Source organism: Python bivittatus, unplaced genomic scaffold, assembly GCF_059951505.1.
Source record: "Python bivittatus isolate LINGU-HERP-01145 unplaced genomic scaffold, Pbiv_v1 ctg000700_np1212, whole genome shotgun sequence".
NCBI lineage: Eukaryota > Metazoa > Chordata > Lepidosauria > Squamata > Pythonidae > Python > Python bivittatus.
In genome coordinates, this window is record NW_028277098.1 from 21642904 (window position 1) to 21660478 (window position 17575).

The 17575-nt window shown below is 38.6% G+C and overlaps 1 protein-coding gene across 1 annotated transcript in view; it reads right to left on the bottom strand.

Moving 5' to 3' along the window:
• Positions 1-17575, bottom strand: part of LOC103054457 (uncharacterized) — a 57206-nt gene that overhangs the window by 26507 nt on the left and 13124 nt on the right. Inside the window, exons 2-5 of the mRNA XM_025164269.2 lie at positions 6104-6299; positions 4916-5052; positions 1949-2040; positions 1229-1526 (exon numbers count right to left, since the gene is read on the bottom strand). Of these exons, the coding sequence (XP_025020037.1) occupies positions 1229-1526; positions 1949-2040; positions 4916-5052; positions 6104-6299 (723 nt within the window). The remainder of the gene's footprint in view (positions 1-1228; positions 1527-1948; positions 2041-4915; positions 5053-6103; positions 6300-17575) is intronic.

The window sequence follows — 17575 nt, forward strand, 5'->3', positions numbered from 1 at the left end:
AAGGAAGGGAATTGGAACGTGCCCATCCTTTGAAGGCATGTGAGAGAGGCAGAAATAACCTGAGACAGGTGGTCCTGTGCCATGTAGTGCTTTGTAGGCGATAACCAACATCTTGAGTTGCATCTTGAAACCTACTGGAAGCCAGTGCAGCTCTCAAAGTAGTGGTGCTACATGGCTGTACTGTTGTGTGCCTGTAACTATTCACACCCCTACATTCCAGACCGATTGCAGATCTGGATGGTCTTCAATGGAAGGCCCATGTAGAGTGCATAATAATAGTCCAGCTCGGAGGTGTCTAAGACATGAATAGTATAGATAGCCTATCAAGGCAAATCCATATACGTATGTGTGTGGTTTACTTCTATTTACTTCTATATTATTTATAATGCATTTATTTATTTTTATCCCATTTTTTAACCCAAGTTCAGATGCATATGTTGCTGTTACTTTTTGCAGTTCTTATCACATGGAGCCCAGACATACACAGCGCAATGATTTGTTGGCTGTCCTTTACAAGTTAATATAGACATATGTATAGATACTATGCTGTTTTTAGGCATCTCTATGACGACTTAAATAGCTATTACATAACTTCAGATACTTCTTAAGTGGAACATTCGAATTCACCACCAATGAAAGTTCTACATTCTAATTGCTTGTATCTAGAATTCTGAAGGCTTTTTAAAAAATCATAATAATATTTCTATTGTTGTCAGCATCAGCTTAGATTCCCACCTTTGATATGAACTGAAGAAAACAAGTGGCATGGCTATGTGACCTGATTACTGTTCCACTATGACAACATTAAGGGAAAACTTAGTACTGGCTTCATATTCCAAAGTGGTCACATCAAGATTGGATCCATTCATCACATTAAGTTATGATTTAACTGTAGTTTGTCAATTAAGCTACCACCAGCTGGATTCAGATTGTGTAAGCCATATACAATGATTTAAAAACCACAATGACTTTGTGTTACGCCACTGTGGAGATTGTTTGGTTTTGTCTTAGTCTATTGTAGGATACTGTTCCATAAGTCTTCCTATGCTGAGACTATCCTTCCTGAGGCTGGAAGTAATCATGCAGAAGAGCAAGCTGCTATAGTTACTTAATATGCACATGAGAAAGAATATTCTTCATTATTTTTTTAAATGTATTTCTGCTATTCAATTAATCTCCCTCTATTAAATTATATTAAGGTAAAGAGTCATCAATGTTTAATAGATACCTTTCTCCTACTTTTTCCTGTTGTATTTCTTTTTTCAGGATCTTGGGAACCAACAGGTGTATTGGATTCATATTCTCCTTCAGAGTCAGCAATAAGGGCACTGAGATCAATATCTTCGTCACTTTCACTGAATGTGTCAGAATCAGCTGTGATCTCAGAAACCACAGATGTTATGGAATCGTTGGCTAGTACTGAGCTATTCGTTACCATAAACTCATTAGTTTCTACATATCTGGGTGAAAGAGTTTTACTATGAACACCGACCCAGTAGTTATTGTAATCTTGAACAAAGGTTGCCCTGGGAAAGAGGAAAATAGAGATATTATTCATGACAGGACGGTTTTTCTCTAACAAGGTATGTCATATCTTAAACACAGGATCATTTGCATTACAGTTTTGGCTCATAGTCTGGATTAACTTGATCTTTAACAAGGAAAAACCAAGAGCAGGTTAAACAGACTAGTTATTTTTAGCTGGGAGGCAACTGTTACACTCAAACCATAATTCTCTTTTAGGCATATGTAGAAGCATGGAATTATCCCAGCTTTTTGATCTTATTCACCTGAATGTATTTACCCCATTTACTGATTCCCCTCCCTGCCAAAATTCCCCAGCAGGTGAAAAATATTTCTCACAGATCTACTGACCAAAAGCACCAACTTTAATTCATTTGATTTTTTTAAAAGAAGTCTCTTAATAAGCAGAAAAGTCACCACTTACACAAGCCTTATTTTTCTAGTGCCCTGAGGAGCAATCCAAGTAGTTGTAATCCTATGCTTTATAATAGGGTTGATGTGAATTACTGCTGAATTCTGAAAATAGAAAAGAGATGCAGTTAAGAATTGTTGGAAAAAATATATACATGCTTTGCTCATTAACAAAAAGGAACACTGTATAGATAAAAGCCAAATGCTGTATGATTGAGAACAAGTAATGTGGTGATATATGCTGTCTAATCCCTTTTCCTTAGCTTCTTCAACTAAGGGGAGCAGCTAAATAATCAAGAAATATATAATCATATGTTCAAACCAGGTTTCCCAGCTTGTTACTTCCAAAGACGCCAGGAATCAAAAGGTAAGAAATTCTGGGTTCAGATTATGCTTGTTAACAAAGTGACAAGTTAGGGAACCTAGTTTAGTTACCACACGGAACAAACCAGGCCTGATTTGTTAAGTCACTTCTGCTAGCAGAAGCAATTGGGTGCAGCTAGGTAGCAAGTACTCACATGCTGATCATTATTGATTAGGAATGAAGTTGGGACTGGTTCTTCTTCAGCAAAGGGGAAGAAATTATCTTCCAACTGTCTTAGCTACGTTTTATTGAGACTGCCCAATGTGTTTGGGTGCGTAGACTTTACTCAAGGACTCAAACTCTTTCTACTTTCAAAGGGTCTTTGTGATGTCTAACCCCATCCTTAGAGAGCTAGTTATGGTGGAGCGGTTAAGGCCTGGGCTAGAAACTGGGAGACTGTGAGTTCTAATCCTGCCTTAGGCATGAAGACAGCTGGGTGTCCTTGGGCCAGTCACACCCTCTCAGCCCTAGGAAGCAGGCAATGGCAAACCACTTCCGAAATCTTGCCATGAAAACTGCAGGGACTAGTCCAGGCAGCCACCAGGAGTCAACAATGCCTTGAACACACTGAAAAAAACAAAAACCTCCCCTCTCCCTGCTATCCTTAGGTATCTTTATTCAGATAATAATACTAAGAAGAGCTTTTGAACATTAGTTTTTCTATCTAATTGACAGCTTGCTAAAATGTCAATCCTGTCTAAATTGTTTATGGTTGTATAAGCATTTTAAAATACATGCATTTGATCAAAAGTCAACAATATTATTTGAAACAAATACAGTATCATAACTGAAATTAGGATCATGGAGAACCATTACCCCATCTAACTCAGTATTTTTTGTTTACATACATATAAAATTTTATACAATATTAAAAACTACAAAAATATAAAGAGAAAATTAGAAGAAAGAAAAAGATATGGAAAGATAAAAGGCAAAGTGAAAAACAGTAGTAGTCAAAGAGAGGAAAAAAGAGAAAGAAAAAGAAAAATATTTAAAGTAGTGACTTCCAGTCTTCTTTGCAGCAGTTACAAACATGGTTGTTGCTGTTTCTGCCCTACCAAATTATATATCATGGTTCCCTTCTTCCCATAAACAACCCTTTTTAATCAGTAAATCCCAAGATCACCTATTTATTTGTGTCCATTTTCAGCAAAAAATCCATAAAAGGTTTCCAGTCTTTTATAAAAGTAGTTATTGTTTCTTCCCTAATCAGTCAAGTCAATTTAGCCATTTCAGCAAGTTCTACCATCTTCACAGTCCACTCCTCCATTGTGAGTATTTCCGCATTTTTCCATCTTTGTGCATATAGTAGCCTTGTTGCAGTCACCATATATAAAACCAATTAATTCAGTATTCTTTGAACTATTTAGGGCTATCATATCTGAACTGCAGAAATCCAAATCACCACTGAGGGACTGCAGAGTGGTTGTCTGGATTTTTGCAGTCCAGATATGGTAGCTCTGAAAAACTTTCAGTTCTCAATTTTTCAGATAAGGGAATCAAAATAAAATGCTGACAAGGCACTTTGAAAACTATTTCTTCCCTGATTCCATCATTAATCAGCTTAAATTCAGAGCAATATTGGTTTATCAGCATATATGGATTAGCTCTCACACCCATCCTTATATTTCTGGAAAACTATTATAGAAGAGTTAGGTTTGGGCGGCTAGGAAGATGCACTTAATTTAAAAATTTTGCTAATCTACTTTTAATTTTTACATCTGGTTGTAAGGTTTGACATTTAGATTTCAGGCCTGAAATGCAATGTTTTATCCAGCTTTGACTGGGTTTTGTTTTTGCTGACTTCTCTAAATCTTACAACTTAAATAAATTTCCAAATTTGTAGAGTACTAATTATAATGTGCAAGATGCAACTATTGACTGCAGTCACATTTCAGTCTTGTATATTGTCACATTAATAGATATCAAATGCCAACACTGAATATCATTTCCTGAATATCTACATATTCAAAGAATATTTGGTAACAAAATTCACATAAGAACATTTGAGGGGTGAGTTTCGTTTATTTTTTTTCAATGTCCATGATTTTGGATTCCTTTCCAAGGTAAATGCAATATTTTCTATTGCGTTAAACAAGAGCTTGTAATGACAGGCTGATATACAGGTGGAGAATTATCTAGCACACTGCAGAGAACAACAGTGAAAGATGCATGGATGTATTCTGGTGTCAGATGCTGCACGCAGTGTTACATGCCCATCTTAAAAAAGGTATAACTTAAGTGTTACAAACCAGAAATAAATGGAGTGTCAGCCCTTTGAGAGAGGCAAAGTCAAGCAATAGGAGGAGTAGGAATTTCAGGAATGCTCTTTGTTGTAGGGTATTATAACAGAATCTGGAAAATCTGTCAGAGATTTTCTCTACTACATTGTAGACCAAACAAAATCAAAGCGGGATTCTTCTGAGTTTCTTTCTCATGCTTTCTTCTTTCTCAGGACGGAGCAATATTTCTTGAAACTTTTCTTTTAACATTTTGTTCATTTCTTCCCCACTCCCAGGGCTATGTCTACATTCCATCCCATGGAGGGACTTGGCTGAACAAATAACCAAAGGACAGCATAGTATAAATACATTCCCTGAACAAAAGAACACATACCGTCATATCGGCACATGGAAGACCTTGTGTGTTTGGATCCACAATACGAAATGTACCAACAGGAACATTTCCATCAAGTTCTCGGGCCTGCACCATAAATGCTTTAAATCCAGATGGTGTCGTTGCATCTAGTACCACTAGGGAAAACCAATAGATAAATAACTCATAGCATTAGGTTTTTTTTGGTTCGTTAGACTTAGAAAGAAAACCCCTGATGCATATTTTAATTACTTTTTACTTCCATTTTAAAAATGGAAGTAAAATCTGGGACACTCAGTGAGGGATTTTATTTCCTGAAGGTTAAGTGGTAGTCACACAGTGTACTCTTTGCTGGAATAAATAATCCATAGGGCAGTGCATCAAGACTGGTTTTAAACGCGTGTATTCAGATATAAAAGAATGTAAAAGCTGGCTGAAGATTTTCAGGTCAAGTATTGCTAGGATGAGAAAAGCTGCTACCACTTCTGCTCACCTATTTAGTGTCATCTAATTTTCCTCAGCATCAAGTTATCTAGTTCTAAGACAGCATGGTATATATTTTAAAAAAATAATCAAGAAAACTAATTGTGTAACTTGCAACTTCCACCATTATACAAATAAAGCACCTTTTAATAACCTCTCCTAAATTGCATTTAATTGATATTTTGCATTTGCTAATTCTGAGAACAAATAAGAAGACATGCAATCCAAAACACTCTATGCTGGTTTCTGAGACAGCCACAGCAGTCTGAAAACACATCCCTGAATGCATGGTGAGCAATGAGATATATCAGCATGCATTGCTCACATCGTTTCATTTTATTTATTTATTTGGTAATAAGAGCAATACATTTGTTTTAACGGAGAGCTTGCACACTCCTAAGGTACAGTGTTATACTTTGTATTTCATGCTTTTATGCAAATTCCAGCAAATTGTGATGCAGGAGCCAGTAACTAGCCTGACAGGACTGGCTCTCATAAAAATTGTACCATACATCCAGCTAAATCCTGCTAAATATCCTAATTTCTTACAGCTTCAAAACATTAATATTTTAATTTTTTTAAGGAACAAATTATATGGCAAATTTTAACTGCCATTGAAAAAGCTATTGACAGATAAACTTGTTCAGAGTCAGATGGATTTGATCATAACTTACCAATTAACTGTCAATTTCTGAGCTAGATTTTACCCTTGCCCCCTTTTGTTACCTTGTATTTCATTTCCAGGATCATATCTATCAAAGGAGACGGAGATGACATAAGGTGGGCTTGAGGTCTGTGGGGCATGTCCATGATCTGGTAACATGGAGTCACAATCTATCGAAATATCATTGTATGGATATCCAAAGATCTGGGCCACGAAGACAGCACAAAAAAAGATCCCACAGAAGGAATATGTCTCCATCTGAAGAAAGAGAGAGGAAAAAAGGTGGTTTGGGTGAGTGGGGAGTATTTATAGAAAAATGGCCAATTTGTTTTGCCACGGGTAAGAAAATAATTATTACTAAAAATACATAACTTTTCATGAGGATGATCACTTACAATATATTTTTAAAGTATATCTTGTTTGCCAATTTATTGTGGGAAGAAGGTCACAGCATTTGGAAGAAAAGAAGCAGGAACAGAAGTGCAAGTCAGCAGCTAAGCTCACACACTAAAATATAATCTGGCTTGATATTGATTTTTCATAAAATGTGAATCTAGCCATTGTAAACTATGGTTTATGGAAGAGGTAGGAGACACTGTTAAATCTGAGGGAGTCCTGCAATTTTCTTTATTCAATTGTTCAACCTCCAAAGAGATAAAGTGGAAATATGATATCCGTGGAGGTTGTGATAAAATGTTCAGCCTTTCCCCCTCCCTCAATTTTTTATTTTTGAGATTGTTACACTTGATCGGGGAAGAAGGTCTGTGGACCCACAAGAATAGGGCCGCTGTATCTGGACTCTAAAAATGTGGACAACTAGTAAATGTCAGCAAAGAGTTATTTAGTGCCATCTAATAATCTTCTGGATTTTTCCAACTCAGATATGGTGATTCTACACAGCTCACAGAGAGACATCTGGCTTCATCCATGGCAGATACAGTGCAAATGTTCTGAAGTGAAAACAAAAGTCAAGGCAGATTGCTGAGTTGGAAAACTGCTAGTTGGTAGGGAAGGAGATGAGTAACTACCAATTACTGCCCATTTCTTGTTGTTCACTGTATGTTGTTGCCTGGCCGCTATCCTATGTTATTTAGTGGTTTTTGCTTACTCTTTTCATTATGTTTTGAATTGTTAGCCACCCAGAGTCATGCATTTGAGATGGGTGGTCGTACAAATTTAATAAATAAATAAATAGGTAGAGAACAACCTTAAAGGAACAATTGTTCCAGAAGTGGGATAAAGTAACAAGGAGTGGTACCTTGGCTGGTTTCTACAACAAGAGAATGTGTTGCCTTTTCCTGAAAATTCTAACCAAAAGAGTTAACTCGAGTAATTAATCTGAATATAGGAAGAGATAAATATATCTCTTGAGGGAATGGCAGTTCCAAAAACCCGTTCCGTATACTCTTATATTTAGCCACTTCCAATCTAGTTTAAATATAACTTGTAATATAATACCCATTTTTACTTTTTTGACTATACCCTATGAATGTATGTATATATGTATCAATCCTCTGGTGTACATTTTTGTTTGTGAACTAGACATTTAGTTATATAAATATTTAGAGCCTGTAAATTCTATTTGCAACTCCAGCTTCCACTCTCACGGGGGTCAATGTCTCAAGCTTTTATGATGCTTTGTCCTTTCCATCCTTGCTATGGACAGTGGATTTTGAGCCTGCAACTGTTGAAAGAACATATCATACACAAACTAGCAGGACTGGTTTGGAATGAATTTAATTTTGGACAGAAAATGGTTGGTCATGAACATGAGGAATGTTTTGTTAGAGCATTTCATTACTCAAATATACATCTAGAATGCACTAGACATGCTCAGTTTTTTTTTTTAATCCATGCTATAAAATTTAGTAGATAAATATGTTGCAACTTGGCAGCCAAAAAAGATACACAATTGTTTCCCCTTTTTCTCTCTGAAGGAAAAACCAAACAAAAAGCAAAAATCTTGATCTTTCAAAGATTTGAGGTTGGGTGACATTAAACACTAATAGCAGAGGACTGGCTAAGATGCACATAAATTATTTTTGACTGCATGGAAATGGAGGTTAAGTTGTGCTAAACTGGAAGGACCTTGCAAATACTTTTGTTATATTGCAAGTCATATATATATCAAAGGTATTTTATGCCATCCTATATGAGAAGATAAATCAAAAATCAACAGCACTTCAGACTATGAGTAACAGCTTCATGAATCTCTACTATACTCAAGACATCTGCTTTATACCAAGTCAGACCACTGGTTTGTCTAGCTCAGCATGTCATCATTGAGAGTCAGTAGCCCTTCAGGGTATCAGTAGGAGTTTTGGCCAGTCATTGGTGAAATGCCATTATTTGAAGCAAGGTTCTTCTGCAGGCAAAGCATATGCTCACTATTACACAATTATCCTTATTAACTCTATCACAGACTGCAGGACTCTTTCTGACAGCTCTGAGCTCCTTCACGAGCCCTTCCTCCTATGCTCCACTTTGTTGCAACTCAAGTTGGATAATAAATAAATAAATAAAGAAGAGTCACCAACAGGGTGGCATCACAAGTAGCACTTTTATTTATTTAGGATTTCCCTCCACTTTCTTTCCTTATATAGATTATAACTGCTATCTTTGAGACTCCTTCATGTTCTGTTCAGAAGGTAATAGGAAGAGTTGGTCCCATCCTTCTACTATTAAACTACTTCAGCCTCATACAAATCCAGTTAGGACCACAGAGTTCATCACTTGCAGTACTTCCAAGTGAGCAGCTTAATGGTATTGCACAGTTCTGACAGGCTACCCTTAAATTTATCAGCACCAGTTGTTCCCACTGAATACAATAGGGCGACATCCCTGTGCCATTTGGACACATGGTAGACATGGGTTTATGGCAGGCAATTATTTGCATGCAACTAGATTGGGGTTGTTAATGGAATGTAAAGGGAACCCCTATACTGAAAATATAGCTCTACTGTTTTTGCACAAATCTCAAGAACCACCACTACAATGCTGCAGCGTCCAGTTTTTAGAAAGACAAGAACAGAATGATGGCAAGCAAAGTTAAGCAGGAACCAGAGGGGAGAGATGATTGCATCATTCTGAACCTCTATGCCAGTAAGAACCTCTCTGATTCACCACTACTAGTTACCTGACTTCCCTTTTGACATAACGTGTGGCAAAGTGTAAGCAATCATATACTCCTTGCAGTTGTCATTGCATATTGCCGATTTAAGAGAACTGCTAACATGGGGACAGCTAAGGAAGATTTAAGTCTGTCTGGTTCATGGGCTGGGGAAAAGATAAAAGCAGTGCCATGGGGACACAGCAGAAGTGTTGCCAGGATATATTTGTGCCACGATTAGGCACAAGTGGGGAAAAATGTTCAGCATGAATCTTCCTAAGCCAAGTCATCTAGTAGCCCATCTGCCTTTTTGCCCTGAACTGCCTTTGAAGAATAGCAATTGGAATTTCAGGACTAGAATGAAATGTATTTGGGGGACTATCACCTCTTATCCAGGGACAAATGGATTAGGACCCAACTCTCATTTTAATCACAATAACCCACTCATTTCATTTGGGCAAACCAGGTTGTACAATATTATGTAAGGAACCCCAAATCTAAAGCCAGATATAAATATTTGCCAAGCAGGAACTTGTGCAATTATTAGGAAAGATCAACCGAGCACCTGCCCTTTCCAGTTAAAGGGAAATTCTGCTTAACCTGAAGGACTATTCTGAAGAAATCATTCATGTTTGTCTTCCTTGCTCTTGTTTCCTGCTGACAAAATGCGATCACTGCAAACTTTTCACAACCCTCATTGATTTCATGACACAATATACCATTTTTGTGATGTGGTTAATTTTCTGCAGCTGCTAGTGTCCAGTACTCATAGAAAAGTCAATGTGATGCTCAGCATCTTGGCTCATTTCTTAAATTAATGGTTACAAAACATTCTTTAAAATACAAAATAGTTTTATCGCTTTAGAATTCAAAACTATCCTCTCTAATAAGCTAGTCTGGATCCCTAAATATTAAGATCCAATATTTAAGCCATACAGCCCCCTGCCAAGTTTTAAAACCTATAGTTAAAACAGAAGCCATTACATCCAACCCAAACTCCAACTCCTAGATTATTATTTTCAGAATCCCAACAACCTACCTTCGCAATCCCCAATTCTAGCCAGCTGTGGTACCTCTGCAGCCTGTATAGGACTCAGAGGGAGATGCAACAAATAATTATGAGGAACTGGAAGGCTCAGCCAGTCACATGGGCTTGGATGGAAAGCGACCAATCAGAGATACTGGAATCTCCGCCTTAGAAATTAGCACATGCCAGATAAAATGATCTATGGCTAGAGTCATTCTCTTTCCAATCTTTAAGCTACCTTTCTTCCTCTTGTGGTTTACGCAGTTTAAGATAGAAATCTGCTCGAACTGTGTTTGTTGAATTTCTAAGATTTAATCCAATCAGGTGTCACCTTGAGATGCTGTTTTGCAGCTTCATTGGTCACTTTTTCATGGGAATGGTATTTAGGAATAACTTTACACAAGCAGTCTCATACCTTTGTTTTGCATTGGGTCATTTTTTAAAAAAGCAACTTTGCTTGTTTTATAGTCTGGGTGATATGACATGTATAATGTGTGGGATGGGTGCATATGATTCAGTGTCTTTTTTTAAAAAAGTAAAATAAGATCTTTAGAGCATCTATTCTGCCTGACAATTTTACAAACAAACCAAAAAAAAAAACACTATAAAATTATGAAGCTGCTTTTTGCAATTTGTTACAATAGGCTCCACTGCGTGTTCTGCTTGCCTTAATGCAAGGACAACCCACTAGCTCTTTCTCAAGGACAGGAATGCACAGCATTGAACTCAACCTGCCACCAGCCCGCCTCTGCCCATCCTTTCATGTTCTGCGTCCAAAGTAATGTTTTCTGACTTTTGACAGCTTAAATGGCACTATACAGTCCACCTGTTGCTTTTCAGGTTAGCTACCGTGCACTGTGGCTAGAATGTCCCCTCCTTTTCTATCACTGGACTCTGCCTTCCATGACAGTTTCATCCTGGATTGCCTGCCTACTTCTGAAGGAACTATCTCATGAAGGATTGGTGAATCCTCACCTTTTTTTTTTTTTCTGTTTTCATTGGTGGGCCAGTGAAATGGTGAAGTTCTGTTTTTTTTTTTCATGTCACTGGCGGACCAATGAAAATCTAGATTTTTTTTTACATATTCACCAATGGACTGGTGAAAGGATGGATTGATCCTTCCTTCCTTCCTTGTCTTTTAACAGGTGAAATTGGTAAGAGTTCTACCAGTTTTTCCTTCTAGCCCAAGAGACAGGAAGAATACTAAAATGGTGTTGTTTGGACAAATAAGGTGTCAAGTGCCAAGGGGAGTCCATACAAAAGGTATTTCAGTGGAAATCACATAACTTCAAAGACCCACCCATAGAAATGAAAGCAATTGGTGCTTGTTTCCCCAATACAGGTGAGATGGGTAAAGAAGCTAAGGAATTCACTAATCAGGGGCCATGATAACCACAAGCTGGATAGAACACTTGGCCAGAATCATTTGCAAAGCTGAAGAATGGATTGAAATCTGGACAGCGCTATCTTAAACCAGGTTCATTTCCAGCCACTTTCTGCAGAGGAAACAAATAGCTTAAGGTTACTGTAGGGAAGAGCCCTAAATTTCAAAGGCACAATCCAATATACTGTACTATTTGAGTAGTAAAAAGATCCTGTGCAACATATGTGACTGTTGGGGATTGTTCACTGTTACTGTAATGTAAAAGCCTAGAGAACATTTAAGGGCACACAGCTCTGTTTCAGATTTGTCTTTGCCCTTTCTTTTTAATGCCCAGCATTAAAGTGGTTTTAATCCTACATGCTCTTCTCCTAAAGAGTTAGTTGTTGCTACCTCCATTACCTAACCTGGTTTTGTTTCTAGAGCCACGGTTTACTTTGTGAATTTGGATCTTTTTAGAACATATAAGACATGGAATAATAAATATGTTCTACCTAGGGAGTGCCAGGATTCTTTGCTCAAGGAAAAGTTGTAATAGCTCAATTTGTTGCGGCTTGATGCAACTAAAGACTAATCCAGTATTTCTGCTTCAAAATATTCATATGACTTCCAAAGTTGCATCAAGGAGCAGAGACAGCTTATTAACACATGCAGGTGTGAACTGTTGCTACCATGTGATTGTACGTTATAGCACCTGATAGCCACAGGAATCTCCCAAAATATATAAAGCTGAAGTGAATCTCTGGATTATTCTGGACAGATGGGATGGTGGGAGATTTAAAAAGAAATGGAGCTCAGCTTAGATCACTACAGGTAGTCCTCGCTTAACAAGCACAATTGAGATCTGCAACTCCATTGGCAAGCAATGTGGTAGTTAAGCAAGATACACATGACCATGATGGGCTTACAACCTCATTTCCATCACAGTTGTTAAGTGAATCACCCACAGTTGTTAAGCAAAACATCACATGACTGCAACTTGTGATTTTACTACCAGCTTCTCCAATGATTCTGCTTGTCAGAAGCTGGCTGTGAAGCACCCGAATCTCAATCATCTACCATGGGTACAATGCAATGGTTGTACGTATGAGGACTGGTCATAAAGTTACTTTTTCAGTGCCATTGTAACTTTGAAAGGTTGCTAAACAGGGCAGTCATTAAGCAAGAACTACCTGTAAAGTTAAAACTGCAAGCAGGTAGGTCAGGATTTGGGGGGGGCAGGCGGGGGGGGGCCGGCGGGGGGAGAAAATATGCCCCTCTATTTCCCTAATCAAACTCGCCCTCCAAAGTTGATTTTTGTCCTATGGTTGAAACCATAAAATAATTATGTATCCCTCCAGATGTTGCTGAACTACTTCTTTGTTTATCCATTGAAAGTCTGCCTGAAGCTGCTAAGGACTGCTTAGCAATATCTGGTTTCTCTGCTCTGCCCTTACAAGGGGATAAAATAAAGTGTGTACAAGCTTAGTAATCCAATGGACACATTTTGACTCAAGGCCTAAAAAGCATGGCAAATCCACCCATGGTCCGTCTTTGCCATTAATAGCCACCCTCATGCTTAAGGGCCACAATGTATACTCAGTCTTCGAAACTGTAATTCTGATTTGGTTCAAGCAATATTATTTTTTCTGGTAAATATTATTCTGGAAACTCTGCAGGTGCCACTTGCAAAAACTGCTTGTCAGTCTCACATGTATCTTGGGAGCCATATCTTTGAGCCCTATCATTGCTGCTGCACCAGGTCTGTTGGTCATGCTTCAGCAGGATGACTGTTTATTTTACCACATCCTGTTTAGCATTATCCCCACTTACATATTCTTTTACTGATATATTTATAGTAGAGCTTCAATCAAATCCATTTGCTCTTTCCACTAAATTAATCTTCTGGTCCTTCTGGGTGACTCTGAAATGGCAGACTTGTCACCTATTTCTAGTACCTTGGAGGATATCAAGCAAAGTGCTGATTCCTCTGTCCAGCAATTGCTTCCTGAGTAAGACTTTATAATTTACATCAACATGTTACTCAGTAATATCCATATGAAGACAACCAGAAACCAATGGAAAAACTCCAGAAGACTAGAGGGACAAAGCAAAGCAATGGAGAAAGATAGCACAAAGATAAACATGCCAAAACACAAATCAGTAGCAGAATGTTAACAATAGCCACTATGGGCCAAAGGTGAACACTTAATTTAGGAACTCAACAAAACAACTTGCCAATCAAAAAGTGTTTGGTTTGTGCAATGGAAAGCCTATGCTGAGCTAGCTCTTCTCTCCTTCACCACCACTGCCCCTAATTCCCAAGTCAGCTGTATAACTGTCGAGAGGCATTCTTCCAGCCACACATTTGAGAAAACAGTTTGCAACTGCATTTCTTTTTTCCCTTGAGATGCACTTCTTCCTACAAGTCTGGCATGTTGATCTCAGGAAGAAAGCAAGAAGCTGTCAAAACAAGACCATTTAAAGAAACAGACTGGAGTATCTGAAAATGTGAAACCCATTCTTCTAGGGCAGGATACCCATTTTGGATGCAGAAGATCACAGCTCAACCCCTACCATCTGCAGCTGAAAGTGACAGGTTGTAAATAAGGTGGCTGTTCCAGGCAGAGTATTACAACTTGAGTATAATTTCAAATGAAGAAACATTTCTCTAACTGACAACAAAGTCAAGATTTCTTTTCAAAACTCTCTAGATGCTGAATACTGCCAATAAAGGTTTTAGTTTTCATTCGCTCAAATGCAGTTTCTTCATCCCTTACCAGCTGTATTGTAATGGATGGTGATGGGGGTGTGGAAATATTTGCTGCTTAGACTGTTAGATCTCATTTTGTGATACTATCTGGTTTAGTAGATTATCTAACATCTTTAAACATTGTGGTCACAATCCTACATACAGTACAACTATTTATCTTAAAGTATCACTGAACTCTATGGAACTTCTGCGTAGGCATGTATAAGATTGGGTTGTTAAAAGAATCAACTCAAGGACTAACCACCCTTAAGCTTGGTGACCTCCAGATGGACGGGTTTCACCTTCTAGAATCCCCCTACCAGCATGGACATAGCGGAGAATTCTAGGAATTGAAGGACTCACGTGTGGAAGATGCCAGATTGGAAAGGTGACAGTAAAGTAAGTATTTATGCTAGCTGGGAATGTTTAAAGTCCAACTCATCTGGATGGTACAGATTAGTAAACATTTTTTAGTGACAGAATTTAATCCCTGATATTTGGCATAAAAAGAACTAAATATGGAGAGATGGGAAAATGTCTGCTAGAGTTCTTTAAGAGAGCCAGTTTGGTATACTGATTAAGGCACCAGGCTAAAAACTGGGAGGTGGTGAGGTCTGCCTTAGGCACAAATCAGCTGGGTGACTTTGGGCCAGTCACTCTCTCTCAACCCTATGAAGAAGGCAAGGGCAAGCCACTTGCGGAAACCTTGCCAAGAAAACTGCAGGAACTTGTCCAGGCAGTCACTAGGAGTCAACACTGACACACACAAGATCTTTAAGAACTTCCAGAAGGAGAATTCCTAGTTCTGTACTATACCAGTCAAAGGGCATAGCACAACCATTCCATCTTTGCCAACCTGAAGGATTTATTTTATAAGAAAAATATTACTAGAAGCCATTGCAAATATAGAAAGATTACAAATGGAAAATGACAAAGCCTGGTTGCCTTATAGCTGCCATGATGAAGTCAGCCATGAAAAGTTTCTGACCAGCTTCCCATCTAACAACTCTGGTGAAAAGGAAAAGCATCCATGGCCGCAAGATGAAATGTATTTATACAAAAATAAAACTAGTACATTCTGAGTCTTTTCTGCATTCGGGGGGAATATTAAAATATTAAAATTGCTGGTCAAAGGCAAAGCTGTATGTAATCCTCCATGAATAAACTGACCCAAAAACTGATTGTGTTGAAATGAACAGAAGCTCACGTTTCCATGTTTTTAGAAAAGGATGGAATTTGGGAATCAGGAGTATGAACTACATATGACATTGCCTTAATTGACAATAATGACCTTCCATTTTTGAAACTGTATGTCTCACCCTTTAAGTACCGTAGGTGTCCACCCTGGTGAGAAGCAGGTTGCTTGGGTTTTTCCCAAGGAGAAATCTCTGAGAGGTGAGATGACTTATTTACCAGACCTGCCAAATGAGAAGAGCTGGGTGTGTGTGGCTGCTGTACACAAAACCTATTATCTCTCCATCAGCTGTCATCCTCTGCTGCAATCATTCAGGTGATACCAACTCAGTTTCCAGGGGAATGACACAGGGCAAGCATATTGGGGCCCTCCTTTCTCTCTCTCTCTCTCTCTCTTTCTTATCTACATGCTCTGCTGTCTCCACATTGTTTCATTGCAAAAATGCAACAAATAAAAGAGGGCAGGGATTCTGTACCTGAGAAAGGGTGTGGAAGCTGGAGGTTGGGCACACCATTAGAAATACAGTGGTACCTCGGGTTATGAACGCCTTTGCTTACGAACTTTTCGGGTTACGACCAGCTCTGGCCGCAAAAATTTACCTCGGTTTGCGAACTCCGCCTTGGAGTACGAACCGGATCCGTGGCCATTTTCCACCGTGCCACGTGGTCCACGGCCATTTTCCACCGTGCCACGTGGTCTGCGGCCATTTTCCGCCCGTGCCACGTGGTCTGCGGCCATTTTTACGCCCGTGCCACGTGGTCTGCGGCCGTTTTTCCGCCCTTGACGCGTGGTCCACGGACGCCGGAACGGATTAATGGTAATTACATTGAACCTTATGGGAAAATTTGCTTCGGGTTGCGAACAAATCGGGTTGCGACCAGAGTCACGGAACGGATTAAATTCGTAACCCAAGGTACCACTGTATGTCATTCCTGGGGGCATATCAAAGGCATCAGCCAGGACTCATGGATCTTCTCAAGGCTGATTACCCAACTCTGGGGCATTAATGGATGAAATACCAAACCACCCAGCATCTTAAAAAAGCAGCTATATCCCTAAATGTGATGCAGTTGTTTTAATGGCTGTCTTGTACCATTTTTTAAATACTTCTTTGGTCATAGGCTGGGGGACTATATGTGCATGTGCGTGTGAGCATGTACATGTATCTATATCTCAAATACTGCTTCTACTGTGAGAAAGGTTGTCCAGTAATACTTTTTATACCTAATGGCTTCTGAAACCAACAGTTTCCCGTGTGACAGATTTAAGCACAATTTTGTAAGACTATGATTATAATTACTGTTTTGAAAGCTGCTTTTAACAAGTTTTGTTTTTTAGAGGGGAAAGGGCAGGAATATATATTTCTTGAATAAATAGGGACCTAAGAAGAGCCATACTGGAGAAGACCAAAGGCTGAACTAGCCCAGGATACTGTTTGACAAGAGGAACATGAGCACAATAGCAATTTCTTGCTCATTGTCATCAGGAACCAAACCTACTGGTGGCAGAGGAGAACTACTATGACTGGCAGTTATTGGTAGCCATTACCTCCCCTGAATTTCTTTAATGTTCTTCAAGGGACCATCACTGCATCTTATGGTATAAACAGCTGCTATTTAATTATACATCCTGTGAAGGACTTTTGGGGCACCTGCTGTGAACCTCATCTCATTTGGCTTCATTGGATGAACTCTTATGAGAAAAGGAGAAAACATAATTTCTCTGCATCATTCATAATTGTATTCACATCTATCATGTCCTTCCCTATTAAATATTTTATATTTAACACATAAGAGAGGAAAAGATTACCTTTTCCCTTCTAAGAAAACCTGAGCTTCTTCATAAGGTCATCAGAGATTTCTCAGTTAGAATGATACTCACCAAGAGCAGACATGTTTCTGTGAATTGCCCTTCCTCTTCACTGCCATATGTAACTATAAGAACCACCCCAGAACCTCCTCTTGTGGGGTTACACACAGCCATGTAAAAGCTTTACTCGCAAATGAATCAGTATATAAAATGTTCCTCTCAAAAGCAAGCATTTTGGAAATGAATTATTATAGTTTAGTCTTCCCAGAGGATGGCCTCAAT